Genomic DNA, 22,760 nt, shown 5'->3' with positions numbered 1-22,760 from the left:
ACAGAATGTATTTTGTTTATACTATTAAAGATGCAAATAATATTAATCATATTTTATATTGTACAAAATAATAAAATCACCTTTTGATGGTTAAAATTAATATATGACTTTAACATATAGATGAAAAAAAAGACTTTTTACATATATATATATATATATATATATATATTCTCCGAAAACAATTTAATTTAGTTGTTCACACTGGCATGACCTTTATTACTGTTATTCTCTTCGAACCCAAGTTGGTAGTCTCATTAAGACCAGTTAAGGCATGGGCATCTAGCAGTGGACGATCAGTGTCGCATTTTGTGAGATAAATTCAGTAACTCAGCCTAAATTGAAGAAGAAATAAGTGAAAAAAAAAAAACAAGCAATCTTAACGCAAAGACAATGCAGTTTTCTGTCATGAAGCGCCTCGCAATCTTCTCCTTGTCTTTGGTTTGGACGGCAAGCATTTGGCAACATTTTTTGGTATATGTAAAATGTGATTCGAATATCCAAAAGAATATCTCAAATAATATCCTCAGGATGTACTCTCACCCATGGCAATCAGAAAGAGAGAAACGTTTAAACAAATAAACAAAACTTGATAATTCTATCGAAATTCGTATGATTGGGTTGCCAATCCAATCATTAACACAATTTTGTCAAGCTTTACGAGACCAGCTCTTTAAAACCCCGTATTCGTTGCTACTATAGACTTAGCTAGGCAGTTGATTATTCGGTGTACACTCTTTTTGAATATAAATGGAGACTGCTAATAAACCATCCTATGTTGTGATTGCATATGATGCAACTAAAGAACGTGGTAAAGATGAGCTTAAGGTCACTGTGAATGAGATCAGAATGAGAGGTGACATTCTTCGTGGAGGCGATACCCTTCGTGTGCTTGGCGTTTTGCATTGGATCACTCACCCTTGTAAGTCTTTAATAGATTGCTTCATAATTACATCAAGGCTTTGTCAAAATAGCTACTTACATATATATATAGTAATATTTGTATGTTTCAATTACATTTGTGTTTTATCCTTTGATGTTCCCTTTCTAACCTACGAAAATTCGGGAAGAATAAATGTTGTTTTCCCAAATCTTTAATTCGCGTATGATTACATGAAAGTTTTAAAGAGGAGTGCTTTTAATTAAACCCTAAATGTACAGTTTTATGCAATTGTGAATAAGGCATCATATGAACTGCAGTAAGATGATTTTATGGTCTTATGGCTAAGACTGAGAATAATGTAACAAGTAACTATACTATGTTTATTCATTTATATAATTGTTTTGTGTTGGTAGTGGGTTACCAAGTCAAAGCATGTGCTGATAATTTCGGAACAAGTGTTCGTGCAATGGAGGAAGAAGTTACACAGAAAACAGATGCATATAAAAATATGCTTCTCCCAAGTTCTGATGATTGTGAAAAGGAAGGGGTAATATTTCTTATAGATGGTTTGAATAGTAGTCAAGAAGAACCTGTAGTTCTGTTGTTTTCCGTGGTTATTCTTGAATATTGTTTGTAATTTCAATATATTTCTCTTTTTTAGGTTAGCATTGAAGTTAAAGTTGCTGCTGCATCGCCTCTTAAGAAGGTTATTTTGCAAGAGGTATATGCGTGTAAACCAGCTTGGGTTATATTTGATAGGTACTTCTTCTCTCTTTATTTGATTCTTGTTCCACTAGGGGCTCTGTTTTCTCTCTTAGCTTGCAAATCCTGCAGGCATCTGAGAAAGGATCTGAGCTTTTATCTGAAACAAATACCATCAAAGGTTGCATTGATTCAAGATAGCTTGGCTGTGGAAATTTTGAGACCCCATACAACAAACGAAACAGATGGCCATATAGAGCACAAGCTGCCTTTCTCCATGACGAAATCAGTTCCCCAACCCAACACTCAACCTGGTGAAAATGTTGATCAGCAGTCTATCTCCAACAGCAAAAGTCATCCTCAAATCCAAAGCTCAATGGATAACGATTTGATGTCATTTTCCAGTTATGGCTCACGGGATCATTATTTCTCATCTGATTCTAGGGCTCACTTTAAGCAAGAAAAATCAGGCCAGCAACTTTACTCACCTTCTCAGTGGATAAAAATTCCACAGCGTAAGAGTCTCTTGCAGAAGAGATCCTCAGGAGCTCCTATTCTTTGTGCTGCTTGTGGGCTGAGAACTGAGCTGTATATCAAGGATTCCATGAAATTCAGCTTTCCCGAAATTCAGCAAGCAACAAATGATTTATCCAAGGATAATTTACTTGGAGAGGGTGGATTCGGTCATGTATATAAAGGTCAGCTTAAAGATGGACAAATGATTGCAGCAAAGGTTCGGAAAGAAGCAAGTACTCAAGGGTTTGCAGAATTTCAGTCAGAGATATATGTCCTTAGCTTTGCACACCACAAGAACATTGTGATGCTTTTGGGTTATTGTTGCAAGGAGAACCTTAACATTTTGGTGTATGAGTATATCTGCAACAAGTCTCTACATTGGCATCTATTCGGTGAGTAATTATTGGTAAAAATCTAAGCCTTTGCAGTTCATGCTAGTTGTTCTACTAAAGTTTCACGTTCTAAAATTAAATTCCTATTTCTTTTTAGAAAATACACCTGTCCTTGAGTGGCACCAAAGGCATGCCATTGCCATTGGAACTGCAAAAGGATTGCGTTTTCTACATGAAGAATGCAGAGGAGCTCCTATAATTCATCGCGATGTGCGACCAGGCAATATACTTCTCACGCATGACTTTGTTCCTATGGCAAGTTCTCTTGCCCATATGTTTTCATTCTGTTCATTTTTCCTTTTCATCAAACTGAAAACAAGATCAGTGTCCAGGACATTGCAGTTAACAAAATGGTGTCTTCTATACTCAGCTAGGTGACTTTGGCCTTGCCAGATGGAAGTCTACTGAGGATCCAGTGGAGACCAAAGTCCTCGGCACTTTCGGGTATATGAACTCTGTTAGCTTCCCACTACTTTAACTTATTGTTGTTTATAGCCAAATGTATTGAATTAAGTATTTATTAAGTAGTTTGGTTTGTTTTAGGTATGTTGCTCCAGAATATGCAGAGAATGGCATAGTTTCAGTGAGGACGGATGTCTATGCATTTGGCATTGTTTTGATACAATTAATATCAGGACGCAAGGTGTCTGATACAACAAGCGGCGAAGAACATTTATCTCTGAGACAGTGGGTATGTAATACATTTTTCTAAAAGCAATTCAAATCACTTTCAAGAACAACAACTATCTCCTGGGTCGTAATCATTTTCTTGGCAATTTTAGGCTGAACCATTGATTGAGAAGCTTGCTTTACATGAACTCATTGATTCTCGTATCGAAGATTCATACGATACATACGAGCTATATCTAATGGCCAAAATAGCTAACCGTTGTTTGCAAAGGAACCCCGAAATGCGGCCATCCATGGGAGAGGTGATTGAACTCACACTTGTTTCCATAATTCTTAAAACTTTGTAAAATCCTTATTAATTCATCTATGGCATACGTACAGGTGGTGCGCTTTCTTGAGGGGGAAAACAATCGTTTTCACCACATGGGGGAAAATTTTTTGTCTAGACATACAAAGTAATCATGTGGATGATATACTACTTCTGTAGTTTCCCTTTTTGTAATAGTATAACAAGTTTTTCCATTGCTGTGCATATTCAATATAGCAAGAACTGGTTAGGTGAACCGTAAGCTTAATTTTCTTCTCAACGCTGAGTTGTGACACATATATATTAAGCTGTTTCCCTTATATGTTTATATAACAAAATTATACGGACATATTTTGGATACGTAAGTGATATATGATCATAAAATTGAATAATTTTGAATTAAAGATAAAGTAACATCTAATCACATAATAATATATCATTTGTATACTCAAATTATGTATAAAAAAAATCTATGCATAATATTACTCATGTTTATATATATTTCATGCAATTCAATTGCTTTAATTGCATCTCTACTCAACATCAAATTTATTTTCTTAGTATATTAAAATGTATAGATGGAGATAATTATATTCTTAATATCTCTATAATATTTCTATTATACATGTTTGATAAGTGATTTACAATCTGAAAATTGTAAAAGATTTTCTCCTTTTGTGTTAAATTTAATATCAGATTTTATGATGTTAAAAAAACAAAAGTCCAATCTTTCCTCAATTTATGTTGGGCAGTATTGTTTTTATGGTCTAGAACTTTATTTTTTTTAACAAAAAACAGGCTTGACATTAATTAGAATAATATTATGTTTATATATTTTTAATATATAATTTGAATACAAAGATAATAATATATCATAATATGATTGAAAATTATTTTATCTTTAATTCAAATTCATTTAATTATATAATGATATATTTTCTATATACCTAAATTATATAAAAAAACTATACATATAATTTTATTGTTGTAATTGATAAATAAGTGATCGATTTTTTGCTATACAGAGTGATTATAACTATAAAATATGGCATCACCAAACAGTGAAAATTCAAATTAAGAATTCGTTTAATCATATTAAGATTTTGTGCATGAAGCGATATATGAAGAGTATGAGGTTGATGTGATAAGGCTCAAACGACTATTAAATATATAGAGTAATATTACGTATATATATTTTTTGTATTCAAATATATACATATATGGATATATCATCATGTGATTGAATTTTACTTTATTATTAATTTAAAATAATTTAATCACATCATGATATATTTATGTTGTATATATTTGTATATCAAAAGTATATACGTATAGTTTAATTATAAGTATATAATCTAATTATGATAATGAAAATTGGTTGAATAATGCTTTCTTATGAACAAACTTCTAATAAGCAATGCATTGCAAGCATGGCTTTACAGAAATTGTTCTCCACCTAACCAAATCTTGGCAGATCCACATCCACCACAGTGAAAATGATATATTGATCAAATTTTGAAGCACTAAAGCTCTAACACAAAAGAGCTATTGCGTAGACTGAGGAATAGTAGGTAGCACAAGCTGTGGCGAAGAAAGAATACCATAAACTGTAGAATATAATCACTAGGGTTTTGGGTCCCTTCACCCAGCAAAAGGATGAGATTCTACAATAATTTGGACTTAAATTTTGGCCGGATCCATTCCTGTAGCCATTTACATAAAGTGTGCTCTTTACCTCTATGCCCTCTTACAAATTGAACTCTCAGTAACAAAAGTTGAGCAACGCCTGTTTTCCCGAAGAAAAAGTGAGAGGCAATTCATCCACATATTTTATTTTGACTGGGGTTTATGTGTTTTGTAAAGGCCAAAGGACTATTTCCCACCCAAATAATGTTGTTATCTCAAGTTTCCATTTGTTAACTTAAAAAATCTTATTTACCCATGCATGAGCTATTAAAATTAATAGTTTAAAGGACAAAATCATCATTTTATCTATAATATTAAAAATAAATTAAAATTTAATCTCTTTTCTCTCCTAACCCATAAAAACTAACTATTTCTCTCTAAGCAAAGTTTTAAAAAATAGCATTTTCCCTTGAGGGTTTATTTTCAATCCCCGGCGCTAAATCCAATGCCATCACCAATGACGAACTTTCCAGAGGCATCACCATGCTCTAGCGGTCTCTCTTCCCTCCTCTAGAATACCGGTCAGTCAAGATCTAGCCTAGAAAGTCGAAGAGCTTTGTCGTTTCAACTTTCCAGCCCAGATCTCAATCAACCAACATTCCAAAAAGGGGAAGAGAGACCACTAGAGTATGGTGATGCATCACGAAAACTTCATCGTCAGCAATGTAGTCAAATTTGGCATCGGGGATTGAAAATAAACCCTGAGGGAAAATGCTATTTTTTAAAACTTCATCGTCAGTAATGAAGTTGGATTTGACAATGGGGATTGAAAATAAACCATAGGAGAGAAATGCTATTTTTTAAAACTTGATCTAAGAGGAAATAGTTAGTTTTTAGGGGTTAGGGGAGAAAAAAATAAAATTTTAAAGGATTAGAGTTCTATTAATTTTAATCATTCATAAGTAGGTAGACATGATTTTTTAAATTAATGATAGGAACTTTAAAATAATAGAATACTTTATATGTCGACAACACCTTTGGCCGATTTGTAAATGCATGGATGATAGCAACTTTGAAAAGGAATCCCCACCATTGGCTAAGATGCACGTAAAGGAGAGCCCAACAATCAAGCAAAATGATTTTCACGGCTGTATTTACACTCTAAACCAACGCAAATAAATAAAAAAATATTATAAAAAAATTATTTACTATAAATTATTATTATAATTAATATATTTAAATAATTATTATGTATGATTAAATATTATAAAAATATTAATATATTATTTTATTTAAAAATCTTTTATATAATTATTTTAAAATATTTTTTGTTTTATTTGTTATATTAATTAAAAATAAGAGTATTTTTATGAAAAATATAGATAAAATTGAAACAAAATTAAAATTATTTTGATAATTTTTTAATATTTAAAATAAAAATAGTAATCAAATTACTTTTATATTATTTATCATATTATTATTGATAATAAAATATTATTAAAATAATTTATTACTAAAAAGATTAAATAAATTAATATCAATAATAAAGAAATAAATTATCAAAGTAATTTTTTAATATCCCCAATTGGATGCCTTTTACTAGAATCTCTAAAAGACAATGAAAAGAGTTTGTTAGGTATATGTATATGAATCCTCCGTTTATTTATTATTGTTACACATATCATCAATGGCATGGTTTATTTCTTTATTTTTTTATTTCATGTCATAATAATATGAAATTGATTATATAGATAAGAAAGTTTCGGTTAATCTATAAGTTGTAGGAAATTTAATAATTATTTTGCCGTATATACACATTTATGAAAGCAAATGCCCAAAGGGAAATTAAAATTTTTATCCATTTTTTTTACCGTATATACACATATACCACTCATTCTAAAGTTTAAACAAAACTACCATAATAATATAATATTTTTCTAAAATACCCTTATTGATGTAACTCATATAGAAAGAGAGGATATCATCTCTTTTTTTTTTTTTCAGCCTTCTAATGAGAAAGAAATCTTTGCAGTGTGGAAAAAAAATTCTTCAACAAAAAAACATGTGATTAAACAATAAAACTTATATGTTATTTGTTTTCTTTATGAACAATTGAAAATCAAATAATATATGATATATTCATGTTTATGAGTTCATATGAAATTTAATTTTGTTGTGATTTTATGTTGTTAGATTATTTAATACTGTTATTTCATGTTGTTTTTATTATTTAAAGTTGTTATAATATTATTTTAATGGTTATAAAATACAAAATTTTAAATCTGAAAAGTTTTCAGACGAAGAACAGGTTGGCGTCGTCAACACCCACTGGCTTATGTTGGCGTTAACGCCAACCTTTGGCGGTAACGCCAAAGGGTGGGCGACACCAACACCCACTGGCTTATATTGGCGTTAACGCCAATCTTTGGTGGCAACGCCCAAGGGGTTGGTGATGCTAACACCCACTGGTTTATGTTTTTTTAAAATTCAATTCACTGCATAAAAAATTCAGTTTACGTCAACATCCATACAGTGGGCTCCATTAAATTTGAAGATTTTTGGATTCTCTTTCATGTAGTGGGACCTACTATATTTGAAAATTTTTAAATTCTCTTTCATAAAAATAATATGTTAACTTATATGATCTCACCACATAAAAAAATCCAAAAATTTATAATAAAAAAATAAAAAAATTGATGCTAACGGTTAGCATCGCTAACCCTTTTTAGTTTTACAAAGCCAACCCTTTTATTATAAAAGGGTTGGGCCCATGCCAACCCTTTTTTAATGAAAGGGTTGGTGTTGGCCAACCGTTTTATAAAATAAATATTAAAAGGGTTGGTGGTCCAACGCCAACCCTTTATTAATTCAATGTTAACTTTTCTAACCTTTTTTTTTTTTTTAATTTTGAGTAGCTATTTTTTATTTAGTTAAACGTTAATCTTTCATTTTTTTTAGTTAAATATTATTAAATAATTTTTTTTTAGGAAAAAATGACTATTTTCTATCCATTTTTTAAGTCTATCTCAAACTGATATCCACAAGAGATAAAAAACACTTTTTCCCACCCATGACCAAACTGACATCCAATTTCTCAATTAGGGACAAAGGCAAAATCGATATTTTACTGTTTAAAACCTTAAAACTTTAAAATTTCACAATTCCCCTCTTCTAGGTTTTAAAAACTAACAACTCAACCCATCCTCAAAGTTTAAAAAGTTTAGATTTCACCCCTAGGGTTTGCTTCCTTCTTCAGCCACCATCGACGACTGACGCATTCCATCGATCTTGCATCTCCGACTATAAAGAATGACAAAGGACGACCCTTCATCGCCTAGATTTGGATGACAAAGCGTCGTTCAGATCTGGAAGAACAGACGAAGGACAACGCTTCGTCGTCATGTCTGGACGATACGACGAGCAACGAAGGATAATAAAGCATCGTCCTTAATTGTTTGGGTGGAGCGACGAAGAGAGACTTCTTCGTCGCATGGTGCGACGAAGAGATCTCTGTCTCTTCGTTGCATCGTGCGACGAGGAGATGAAAATCTCTTCATCGCACTACCGCCGTCGCACCAGGAGAAAGAGGAGGTCGGTGACAACGTCGGAGACAACGTTAGAAGATGAAGTTAAAGAATAAGGGTAAAACTGCTATTTTTGAAAGTTATGGGGGACAACTGCGTTTTAAAAAATATGGAAACCCTAGGTTTGGGGGTGAAAATATTAGTTTTCAAAGTTTAAAAACTTTGGTTAAAGATGAAATATTAGTTTCTAAAACCTAAGAGGGGTGAAAAGTAATAAATTTTATAACTTTTTAATATAAACAGTAAAATATCAATTTTACTTCTGTCTCTAACTGAGAAATTGAACTGTAGTTTGGTCATGGGTGGGAGAAAGGGTTTTTCATCTCCCGTGGGTATCAGTTTGAGATAAGCCTAAGAAATAGGTGGGAAATAGTCCTTTTTCCTTTTTTTAACTCATCACAGTACAGTTTTAAAGTTGTAGAGGAAAAAAGAAAGAATCTCTTTGTATAACTCTTCGCTTAAAAGCTGAAGAAGAAGAGAAAGAAAATTTCTAGGGAAAAAAAAAGGATCTTTGTATGAATCATTTAAGGAGGGGTATTTTGGAAAAGTAGATTACTGTTGTGATATATTTGTTTAAGTTTTAAAATGAGTAACATATATGTATACACGGATTAAGATAAGGTTAAAAATTTCAATTTCCCAATAACATATGTATTGTTATTTGACCAAATATGGAAGAGTTGGAAAATCCCACTTGTATCATATGTTTGTATGATGGTCAATTATGTAGTAGTTTTAGTTTTTAAATGTAAGGCGAAAAGACTTATTCCCACCCAAGGTATGATGCAATCTCAAACTTCCATCCTCTAATTTTTTAAAACTGAAACATCTAACTATAATTTAGAAAACTAACAATTTTCTTTCAAAATTAAGTTAGGATTAATAGCAAAATCGTCATTTAACAATAATATTTAAAGTTTATATTATTTTACCCCATTAATTTGAAAAACTAATAATTTTACCTAAAATTAAGTTTTAAAAAATAACATTTTCCCCTACCTATTTCACCAACAATTTTTTTACCAATGATGGCTGATCTCTCTCCCTCCCGATGTCGTCTCTCCCTCCAGTGCTCAATATCGGATCGACAACATCTAAATTTTATAACATCGAGATGAAATCCAGATGAAGAGTCGAAACTCTTCGTCTGGATCTTCGTCATCTAAATGAAATTGACTTCGTCTGGATGATGATGACAATGGTCCAGACGAAAAGTTTTGACTCTACTAATTACATTAATCCATGTCTTTAACTCATCATCATCTTCTTCTTTCTCAAGCTAGACATGCAACATAGAAAACACTTTGATTTTGCTGCCAGAGGCCTTGACTTCTTTCAATTTCTAATCAATGCTGATTCACTTTTAAAACTGTTATTAAACGTGTTAAAACTATAATATTTAACCCTTATCCCAATTCAAATGCTTTTTGTTAATAAAACGATTAGATTTAAGTTTAACTGTCTCGAGTTAAGCTCAAAATAAGTAGTTATACCTTGAAGTCAAGTTTAAATATAAGAAATTATTGGGCCTAAATGAGAAAGGCAACTTTTAAAAAAAAATTCTATAATTTAGTTTCTTTAATAAATGAAAATCATTAGAGAGAAATTAAATTTAAGAAAGGGAGTGAGTAAACTATTTATATTGGGTGAAAAAAGTTGTTAAAGTTTTTTTATTTTCTTCTATAAGAGGCTTTTAAAATTAGGTTAAACTTATTTATAATAAGTAAAGCGATTTGTGAAAGTATTTATAGAAATTTTGGAAAAACAAAATTAAAAGTTGAGCACAATTTGATTCAACTTAAATCCACCCCTAGTGATGAGAAACATTTTTAGGGTAGAGCCCCACCACTAAGCTAATAAACTACGAGAAGATTAGTCCAATAACCCATCACAAAAACCTTTCATTTCAATACAGATATATCATATGATATTACTGTATGCACTCAAATTTCTTTACAGAAGTATAGAGTCAAACTTAATCTTCTGATTCTATGTGTAAGATTTCACATTTTAATCAATTGTTTTATTCGTAATAGATAATACTAATAACACCTATCTTCATAACATTCCATTACAAATAATGGATCTCAATTTAAATAGAATTATAATTTAAAATGTTGCTAATCAATCACACTTTATTCTTCCATACGAAGACTAAATAATACAAACAAAAGTTGGCTTCCAAACGAAGAAAAAATGAAAGCAAGTTTAATTGACATTATGTATGCAGAAATTATTGGAAAAAATAATAATATATAATGATGCCTATTATTATTATTATTGCCACCATATGCAATACTTATCTAACATAACCTTTAAAAAATGATTAAAAAAATCTACAAAAATGCCATTATAAAAAAAAGAGTCTAAAAGGAGAAATTGTTTGTTTTTTTTTTCTTTATTGTATATATTTCTTTTTTTATAAGGCAAAAATTATTTGAGTGCATTTCATGTTACAATGGCAACATCCACAAAGATGTTTTATTTGTAATATCATAATATTGTTTAAAATAAAAAAAAATATTTTTGTTGTTCATAATTGAATTTGAATATTACTGAATTGCCCTTCTACCATATATTTTAATACATGAAACTTAAAAGATGTTAGAGGATTAATGTAATTAGTAGGGTTAAAGACGTGGATTCATAAAATAAACAAATAAAATGAAAATCACACCGTTAAAATTTATTCTATTATCAAGTAATAAATATTTAACAAACAAGTTGGGTGTAAGTAGAAAACACAATTCTAAGTGGTTTTCTATCTATATATATATATATATATATATATATATATATATAATTTAGATATATAAATAATATATTATTATATAATTAAATTTTATTTTATCTTTAATTTAAAATTATTTAATTACATGATGATATATTATGTATATATTTAAATTATGTATAATATATATATATAATTTTATTGATAAAATAATTGTAATCTAGTATTTTGGAATCATAAAGTGATGAGAAGTCGGAAACTTCATAACCAATTGTTTGGTTGTCATATGTTGAACTTTCTACTTTTCAACTCATTAAATTATGAACAAACTGGAACATTTATCCATATAATTACTATAAAATTTATATAAATCACATTTTAAAAAGTTAATTATTAAAATTAGGAAATCAAAGAATCTAGAAAGTTCTGAATAAACATTGTAATGTTGACATAATCAACTGTACTACATGATTATAATTGAGAGATGTAAGAGACATTATAGTAACTCTAATATCAAATAATATGAACTTTGAGATAATCACAATTTAAAAACTAGCTATTAATATGGTCATATTTTAAAAGTTAATTATTAAAATTGGGAAATTAGAGAATCCAGAGAGTTCCAAATGAATACTATAATGTCGATATCATCAACTGCACTACACAATTGCAGTTGAGAGAGTCAGAGACATGATAGCAGCTGTGATATCAAATAATATAAATTTTGAGATAATCACAATTTAAATACTAGTTATTAAAATTAGAAAGTTTAAAACTATATAAACTTTACATTTAAAAGTTCATACTTTTTAATATGAAATTAAAAAAGGCAGGATTTTGATATGAATTCAAATCAAAATGGTGGAGACTGATTTTTTAAAATAGTGAAAAAAATAAGGGAAATTTCAATTTATATATAAGCACATTTTTATCTAAATAGAAAATAAAAATTAAAGATTTAGTTATTTTTTCTTATAAGTGGTCTAATTAAGTTGGACGCATGTGATCCCGATTCTCCGATAAGAAAAAGGCAAAATATAGATTGAATTAAAATCCATTGACCGTCTGCTTTAATGAGTCACCAAGTTGGAAAGAATTGGATTCCATTTCTCTTGGTTCCTATAATTAACATCAAATATTTTATTCATATGTAATAATATTGAGAGTAATACTCATTCTAAATATATATATATATATATATATATATATATATATTTAAAATAAATATATATAATTTTACTATAATATTAAGAAAGTTTAGTAGTAATAGATTTTTCACACTTTACCTCTCTATTTAGCATATAAGAATAAAAGTATTTATGTCGATTTTTTAATAAAAATATGAAAAACAGAAGTAATGTTATACATATATATTTTTTATATATAATTTAAATAATAAATAATATATCATTATATGATTAAATTTTATTTTATTTTAAAATCAAAATTATTTAATTATATAATAATATATTATTTATATATTCAAATTATATATTATAAATATATACATATAATTTTATTAAATTATAAAATTGAAACGTTCTACAAATAAGTTTTAAAGTGCGTGCTTTGGCTTATTTTTAGGGCTTTTTTTAAACAAAATTAAATACGCCAAACACTTGATTTGACAAGGGTAAGTTCATCATTTTGTTGATAATTGTACATTACAATAATTCATTAATGTTGTAGAGGATGTTTAGTTTAAAATCATCAAATCAAATATTATATTATTTATTATTTATTATTAATATTTTATTATTTAATTTATTAAATAATAAAAAAATTTGATAATTATATATTATCAATAATGTTGATAACAAACAGAAGAGGTTCACCTTTATTATCCTTATTAAATAATTTTTAAGAACAAAAATATTTTTATTTGTAATTAATATATCAAATATCACAAATAATAATTTAGAATAATTATACCTAATAATTTATTAAAAATGTAAATAAAATAATATCTTAATATCATTCATCACTTAGACTCTCATATTTAAACTTATTTTTTTAATCACTTACACCACCCTATAAGATCTATCTTTTGAATGGATTGATTTAAATCCTAGACTTCAAAACTAAAGGGTGTGGATTCATGTGTTGGTTGTCATTAGGGTTAAACTTGAACCGAGTTTACTTAGATTCGAAAAGTTAGCTTTGCTCAGTTGGATTCAATTCAAATTTGTTTATTTTAAATATGAACTGAATTTGAGTTAAGAGATTCAGTTCGGTTTGACTTATTAGTTAAATAGATGAGTCTATTCGATTTAAACTTGACTCGTGATTCGAATCGAATTATATTAAATAATTATTAAACGATGTCGTTTTGTCAATAAACCACAAATTCAAACCATGAATTTGAGTCACATATCTGAGCCATTAATTTGATCAAAACATCAACTAAGCCATTTTTATTTGAATCGAACTCGAACTACTATTAATATTGACTCGATAAATTTAAATCAAACTAAAACTAAAAAGTATTCAAACTAGATTTGGTTTAGGGAAATTGAATTTTTTACCCTTATTTTAATTCGTGTATATATAAATGTCACTCATCCTAAAGCTTAAACAAATATACCATAATAGTAATCAACTTTTCCAAAATACCCCTCTTTAATCTTTTATGCAGAGATTCTCTCTCTTTTTCTCTGTAATTTTTTCTCTCTTCTTTCTCATCTTTCAAGTGATAAAAGAATCATGTAGAGAGATCCTCTCTCTTCTTCCTCATCTTCAAAAACAAAAGAAGGAAGGAAAAAACTGAATTCTCCAGATTAAGAATTCTTCAAAGTAAGGATTTAAAAAAAAAGAGCAACCCACAAAAACTCAACAACATCCACTTTATACCTTGGAAGAAATGACGATCGAAGAAGATTATTAAATAGTATTTAACTGAAAAAAAATAAAAAATTGACATTTAAGGATTTAACATAAAAAAAATCTTGACATTTAACTGAAAAAAAAAAACAAATGGCATTACGCCAACCCTTATTTCACCAATTATATATTATATATTATATAATATATAATTATATTATAATATTATATATATAAGGGTTGGCGTGGCGTTAACGCTAACACCAACCCTTATTTTAACCATTATATATATATAATATATAATATATAATATTATATATTATAATATATGATATAATATAATATATAATTATATAATTATAACTGTATTATATATTATATAATATATTATAATATATAATTATATAATTACAACTATATTATATATTATAATATATTATATAATATATAATATAATTATATTATAATATAATATATATTATATAATATAATATAATATAATAATATATTATTATAATTATATTATATTTTTAATTATAATATTATAATTATAATTATAATTATATTATAGTATAATTATAATTAAATAGTTGACCCCAACAGTAATCTACTTCTCCAAAATACTCCTCTTGAAATCACTCATGCAAAGAATCTCTGTTTTTCTCTGTAACATTTTCTCTCTTCTTCCTCAACTGAGGAAGGAATCCTAGCAGCATGACAATAAAAATATTGGTATTAATGGAAGGAATAAGACATGTGATTGAACAATAAAACCCGTGAGAATCCATTATAAAATATTCAAATTGGATATAAGGGAGGGAGAGACAAAAATTGCTAAATTTATTAAGAGAATTAACATCTGCTGCAAAGACTTCATAGGAAAATCATTTACGTTCAGGTAAGTATTGACTTAACCCCGTATGTTATGTGTTTTCTTTATAAATAATTGAAAATGAAATAAGTATGGTATATTCATGTTCATAATAACTTCATATAAAATTTAACTTTATTATGATTTCATGTTGTTAGATTGTTTAATGCTATTATTTCTTGTTGTTTCTATTGTTTAAAGTTGTTATTATTGTTTAATGTTGTTGTGATGGTTATAAAAAACCAAAATACAGAGCAAAAAAAATTCCAGATGATGAACAGGTTGGCGTTAACGCCAACCCCCCGTGCCCTAGTGAATATTTTTATTTTTTTCCTGTTTTTTTCTATTGCACGCAATTTTTTTTTATTTTTTATGCTTGTTTATTCCAATATGGAGCTTGTGTGTGTATTGTTTTCCTTGTCTTGACAGAGAGTTAAATAATATATTATGAAATTACCACTGTCATTTTTTTCATGTTTTTTATTGTCTTGCCTTAATAAATTTTTGTACATCAGTTGATGATATGATAGTTAAATACGTATATATAAAGTTTGATTGCATTGGTATTGCATTTGGGGTTTAATTTGAAAAAAATGGTAAAGTAGTGTAATTTGGAGTTTTTATGTGTTTTAGGTTTATTTTCAGTTAGGATGGAAAAAGTTGCATTTAAGATTCGATATGGAGGCCAATGGGTTGAAGGTGATGATAATGTTGCAAGATATGTTGGTGGGAATAAGAGAGGGATTTGTATTGACACAAATATTAATTTTGAAAGATTCATTGCAAGAATTAGCTATCGTCTAAGACTCAATCGAAGTCAATCAAATGTGTACGTATTTACACTAGGTGATATGGGTCCAATGAAGATTATAAACCATAATGATGTGGAGTTTTTGATGGTTGTAGCAAGAAGTTCACAAGGATTCACAAAACTTTCCATTACTGAGAGTCAAATTGACGGAAGGGCCAATCAACAAGACGAAGATGTTCATGAGGAAGAAACGGAAAATCATCTGACAGATGAGTGGGCACATCCACAAAGTTTTCAAGAGTTTGGTGGGAATTATGGTGTTGATGATGATAATGATGATGACATGAATGAGGATTATAAAGTAGAAGGTAATAAGAATAAGGATGATGATAATGATGAAGATGAAGAATTCTCGGGGTTTGATGACGACATATATGGTGTTCCAAGCCAAGACGCTAGCAGAAGTCAAAGTCATGCTTGCTACGATGGGGTTGAATGTAGCACAAGATGTCATGGCTTTATGAATATTGGAGCATATCCAAGTCACATCCATAATCTAAATCCATTTCAATAGGTTCTTGAGCCTGTTGTTGATGTTGAGAATGCAAGTATTACTAACCGAGCAACATAAAGAAGCAACCATTTACAAGTAATGAGTTTTTATAACTCCAAAGCATAATTAAAAGCACTATTTCAAATGTATGCCTTAGAGACAAAAATTCAATAAAAGGTTGGTCACTCCGATAACATACGGTATGAGCTTAAGTGCGTACACCCATAATGTAAATAGCGGGCACGAGCGACGAGAGAGCAAGATGGAGACTATTGGGTCTTACGACGTATGGATGAAACCCACACTTGTCTGCAGGATCAACTATTACCACATCACAGACAAGCTAGTGCAAAATCGTTAGGTAACATACTTAAGTCAATGTTCATGGTTGATCGTATTTATCGACCAAAGGAAATTATTTCAGACATGACAGATAGGTACCAAATTGACATATCCTACACGCAAGCATGACGTGCCCAAACATATGCAATAAATGCTCTACGAGAATCTCCAGAAGAGTCTTTTGGTATATTACACAAGTACTGTCATAATTTGGAGCTTAAGAACTTAGGAACTATGACACGTATTGATATCGATTCGAAAAATAGGTTCAAGTTTTTTTTCATGTGTATGAGGTGTTCTATAAGAGGGTTCCAACAATTCTATTGTCCGATGATATGTATTGATGCTTCACACTTAAAAGAAAGTATCTTCGGTCTCTTTTTTTTGTTGTTGCGAAGGACGATAATAATCAAATTTACCCACTCGCATTCGATATTAGGCATAAAGAGGGAATAGATACATGGACGCCTTTTTTGACATACCTTAGCATGTGCATTGGTAATTTACCAGATTTAGCCAATATTGCTATTGTGAAGGATGATAATAATTAAATTTACCCACTCGTATTCGGTATTGGGCATAAAGAGGAAATAGATACATGAACACCCTTTTTGATATACCTTAACATATGCATTGGTGATTTACTGGACTTGGCCAATATTTCTAATCGTCATCATTCAATAATTACGTCGGTTGCGAACGTAATACCTCATACTCGTCATGGTTTTTGTAATTACCACATAAAGGATAACATGCATTCGCAGTTCAAAAAAACTAAACATATTAAAGGACTATTTTGAAAAGCTGCTAAGACATATCGTCTCACAGATTTTCAAGCTGCTATGAGTAGAATTACTAGAGTAAATTCTGCTGCAGTACCCTATTTGACCGACATTGGGTATGAAAGATGGGCACATGCCCATTTTGGAGGATGACGATATAATATTATGATGACCAATATTGCTGAGTCCTTTAATGCTCTGGCACGGACTATTCGCGCTTTGCCAGTCACTATATTGGTAAAGTTTCTTCGAAACACAATGCAACATTGGTTTTTCAATAAACGAAACATGGCTAGTTCATATGACTAAAATTTATTTTGATGTTTCTGTTTTTTCATCACATTTATTTTAGTTTTTTTTTTTGCAAGTGAGAGATCTCACTTGTTAACACTATGGGCTGAGGACAAGCTTGTTTGACATATGTTCAAATCTGCCAACATGGTTGTTAAACTAATCAACATGCAACAATACGAAGTTCATGATTCACGACAACAAGTGTTTCTCGTGAATCTTCTATATCGAACATGTGATTGTGGCAAATTTCAATATTCCTAGATTCTGTGTGCACACGTTGCAACTATAACAACGTATAATAACCTATCGGACTGTATAGGCTGGGTCAATACATACTACTCTACTGAATATTTATGTAGGGTGTACAAAGAAGATATTAATCCATTAGGGGATCAATCAACTTGGGCACCATCAAATATGTCTACGATTTATCCTCCAGTGATGGAGCAACGAAGGTCTGATCGCCCTTCTAATCATGCAAGAAGACCTTCACAAGGAGAGGAAGTTCGACGACAATACTGCAGTCAATGTCATCAACCTAGTCATACTCATTTGAAATGTCTGAGTCCAGCTCCAGTGCTTGTGGTTAGCTCGTCCTGCACACCCAATAACGCACAAACCCAAGGTTGTCGTACTCACGGTGCAACCGATATGACCGAATAGGTTATCTATTAGGTTTTGTACATGTACGCGATGGCAATGGATTTTAATGTATTACATGTTTAATTTTATGTAATTTATCTATTAGGTTTTGTACAAATTTTAATGTATTGCATTTTATTATTATTATTTTTTAAACTCTTACATGTATGTGATGACAATTGATCAAAATAGTTGAATGGAATTATCACAACATATATTTGTTAGCCTATCATTTTTATGTATATATTTGAATTTTTCCCCATACCATACATCAATAAAAACAATAATAAAATACACTATACAAACAATAATAAAAATGACATCATTCAAACAATAATAAAATACACCATACAAATAATAATAAAATGATATCATTCAAACAATAATAAAATATACCATTCAAACAATAATAAAATGACATCCAATTCATATGCATGCCCGTCCATCCATGCTTTAATCAAATTCCTCAAAGCCTGCATTTTCACAAACCAAATGAATTTAATAAATACAACCAATTTAGCAAAGTTTGTTGACATATAAATAAACTCATAAACACTAAATACTTACTGAGGGCCCTTCCTTAGAATATAGTTTTAGCCACGCGCTTTCTTAACCTCTTGGAATGTGTCGATGTGAAATTAAATGGTCGATCTTGAGCAAGGTATTCCATAAACATAAGTAAAAAAAATGCCATAGTTTTCGCTTCTGACATCCTGTTTTGGCACATCACGAACACATCTATATTGTAATGTCGGTGGAGTATTTGGCGGTTAAATTCCCTTTAATGTATAGAAATTACTCGCCTTCATTAGGTGTGTTAGTGTCCTAAATGGCATCAATAACTTCTTCACCCTCTCTAAGCTATTGGTATATTAGGCAGAGTCGTATACATACAACTTCCAATCATTGATATCCAATACACCACACACCCAATGTTGGTTGTCGAAGTTGAAGGAAATAAATATCTATCGACCAATGAAGAGAAATAAGTACCAATAATCAATTTTATTGTAAACAACTTACAGTTGTACACCACCTTGTCAACGCTACTCCATGGTCGAAAGAATTCAATTGACTATTGATAGGAGATGTCATTGATTTGATCAACAAAAAATATGGGCCACTCCATATTTGAACCCAACTGTTTAAACTCATTGTAACACTATGGGAGAAGTCTAACAAACTGGGTCGAAACAGTCGTCTAGTTATCATCTGGAAAAGATTTACCGGGTATACCCATAAAAGCTTCGATATGCTGTGTACGCAGATAAATCACATCATAAGTTGAAAGTGATAACTAATATAAACAAATACAAAGGAAGGGTACATACCGTGTTTTTCAACTATTGCCCTAGTATTATAATTTGGGTCCACCATGGTTTGGGCATCTAGGTGGTCGTTCTGGTTGGTCCCCCAAGGAAGACACGTCGAGTAGAAGTATCTAACACTTGACGATACTATATTGTGAACTTTGTATAGGATTCAGCCAATCACGAGTCCAGATAATGGTCCTCAGTTATGGGTTGTTTATGTTTTTTTCCCTTATTAGGATCTGTGAATGGACTTACCAACTGTTTCCCTTTTCGAAGTATACGTCCGAAAGCTGACACTTTTTTAGTTGTCGTCGACTTCTGAACAGTTGTTAGTTGGTCCTACACTTGTTGTCAGACATCATCGTCTGATGATTCGTCTAACTGGAAAAAGTTAACAAATTTATTTTTATCATTATTTTACAATTAAGCAATTGAAAATAAAAATTAAGTAATAAAACTAATTGAAAATAAAAATTAAGTATGGTGGATAAAAATTTGTACTGAATTTGATGCCTGAACATAAGAATCCTCAAGTCCTGTAATTCGATTATTTAATGATGTCATTTTTTCATGCATCTCACCCCAAAGCATCGATGTTTGTTGTTGCAATTGGTCATGTATCTCCCCCTAAAACATCGATGTTTGTTGTTGTCGTTGGTCCTGTAACTACCCCCAAAACATCAATTGTTGTTGTTGTCGTTGGTCCTGCATCTCCCCCTGAAACATCGATGTTTGTTGTTGCCAATAGGATTGCATCTCCTCATGATATGCTGATGACTGTCGCTCCCACTTTGACCGCATCAGTATAGCGTGCTGGTCCAATTGCTGCTGCATTTGAGAGCTGATGCCTCTTCCATGTTCCATTAATATTTGTTAAAGACGGTTGTATGAAATACCACTGTACGACGTCCTATGGACCGAGCGTCTTGCAAGCTCATTTATCTGGTGCTTTCGAGAATGGAAGGCGCGGGAAGTAGACCTCCGTGGTAGGGAAATAGGTACATTAGGTGTATCCCTATGTGACTCTTGGGGGTATGCTATACGGGAGGATGACACTTGTAGAGGGGATATATGTCCAATACGAGATGTCTGAGGAACCATAAGTCTGGCACCTCGTGATGAAGAAATTCGTACGGAAGCAATGGAAGACGAAGAAGACCCTTTAGAGGTTGTCTGAAAGGCAACAAGACGATTCGACTGAATGGCATCATCATCGTCTGAATGTGTAGATGGTGCATGTTCTCTCATAAACTCCAAGGCTCGAATATACCACTCAGAGTAACGCTCAATGTTGGTCGGATGTAATGCAGTTGTAATCTCCTCCTAGAACATGAAAGAAATTTATAAAAATGATTGAAATACAAAACGGAATAATAAAATATAAATGAGCAACATATCGGAGAAGCATCCCAAAGTATCGATATGTCATCCCATGTAGGTAGAACAACTGTTTTCTATTTTAGGATATAGGGGATTCGATCATTTGCTTCCAAACGAATATAAGGTGATAGATTTTGAATCGTCTCATAAATCCAATACTACACAATGTACAACATTTATGGTTAGTATTTGCAATACTCAATATGAATGTAAAAAGTTAACAAATATATGATACTTACTTGAAAAGCAATCGAGTATCCTAAAATACTATAACTGAGAAGTGGGAGTGGATTTGTGTATGGCGGGTAATGTTTAACACAATATTGATATTTGTTATGTATACCTTTTCGTATCGAGTCAACTGTTTTATTCCATGTCAGTGTTCCCCATGGGTATCGACTAAATGCATCTAAATTGTTCGCTAAATGCAAAAAATGATTAGGTACTTTGGTTCTATTATCCGCCCCTAATAATCTTGTAAATGTGTAATACAATACCGCAAACTTTACTGCGTTGTCATCATTGTCTCCCCAAACTTCATTGTCAAGTGCTTGCTCGATCTCCCCATGAGACAACAACCTATGAATGTTCGAAAAGTATTTCTCTCTCAATCGAGGCGTATCTGTGCAATTAACGTAATTGGACATGTCCATGTCCTCCCCGAAAATCAAACCAGTCACGAGTGCAAACTCAACAAGACTGAATCGGAATTCAACACCATTTATTCTGAACCACATTGCCTTGTCTGGGTTCCGTGATTGATCATACGTAATAACATTGCTTGAATAAAACGGTACTGAACCGTGGCTCCGCCAAATCTAATAAATGTCCAAAACAAGTTGTCTGAAAAATGGCTCTTTGAGTAAACATTAGTTTATTCCTAATTATAGTCACAGTGTCCATTTTTGTCTGAAGCAACATGTGCACACGGAATCTGTATGCATCGTGGAATCTGTATCCCCTTCTTGATGGTTGATTACAAATGCCTAGAAAATATATATTAATTCCTTAAATTACATTAATGAAAAAAATTGGATTATTATTAGTAAATTAAAAAAGCATATATGCAAAACAACGTAAACTGTACAAACATGTCTTAAAAATTCCAAAAGCAATAACTCACGAGATTCATGTATTAGAATTTGTACCGCTTTAACATAACACAATTTCTTCTTCACATCACTACAATAATCAGTTATGCACATACTATATAGATAGAAAGATATAACCAAAAAAATAATAACAATTAAAAAATGGGCTAAAATGTTTTACATAGGAAAAAGGGGGAAGGTTATTTTAGTTAATTTCCTGTAAAACAACAAATTTATCAATTTTGTTATCAATTTAATTTTTTATATCTTTCTTCTACATTTTAAAATAACTGTAAATCTACACATTATAGGTTTTAAATTAGTCATAATTAAATATATGTATCTTTAGAAAATTCACGCTAAATGAACTTAAATTTCATACAACTAAAGTCAAAAAAGAAATAATTTACATTCTCAATACAGAGAGAAAGAATAATTTAATTCTAAAAGAAAAATAAAAGCTAACTAAATGCAAAATTCGAACCCCCAACAACTTCACTTCATTTTCCTCAAGCATAGACACAAATTATAAAATTGTTTCCTTAGCTTAAAC

At 30.5% G+C, this 22,760-nt stretch overlaps 1 protein-coding gene across 1 annotated transcript; it reads left to right on the top strand.

The window, feature by feature from the left end:
* Positions 1-568: 568 nt before the first annotated feature.
* LOC123203595 (probable serine/threonine-protein kinase PBL18) lies at positions 569-3,787 on the top strand. The gene is made up of 9 exons (XM_044620031.1): positions 569-919; positions 1,294-1,427; positions 1,542-1,639; positions 1,715-2,490; positions 2,588-2,745; positions 2,861-2,934; positions 3,034-3,181; positions 3,273-3,422; positions 3,502-3,787. Exons 1-9 carry the CDS (start codon positions 748-750, stop codon positions 3,577-3,579), a joined length of 1,788 nt encoding a protein of 595 aa, XP_044475966.1. The 5' UTR covers positions 569-747; the 3' UTR covers positions 3,580-3,787.
* Positions 3,788-22,760: the final 18,973 nt, after the last annotated feature.

The sequence above is a fragment of the Mangifera indica genome, chromosome 19, assembly GCF_011075055.1.
Source record: "Mangifera indica cultivar Alphonso chromosome 19, CATAS_Mindica_2.1, whole genome shotgun sequence".
NCBI lineage: Eukaryota > Viridiplantae > Streptophyta > Magnoliopsida > Sapindales > Anacardiaceae > Mangifera > Mangifera indica.
This window is presented reverse-complemented; position numbering and strand designations above follow the sequence as displayed.

Coding starts and splice junctions, on each gene's coding strand:
- LOC123203595 (XM_044620031.1), top strand. CDS start 748: ATGGAGACTGCTAATAAACCATCCTATGTTGTGATTGCATATGATGCA. Junction 2,935..3,033: donor AAAGTCCTCGGCACTTTCGG/GTATATGAACTC, acceptor GGTTTGTTTTAG/GTATGTTGCTCCAGAATATG. Junction 3,423..3,501: donor TGCGGCCATCCATGGGAGAG/GTGATTGAACTC, acceptor GCATACGTACAG/GTGGTGCGCTTTCTTGAGGG.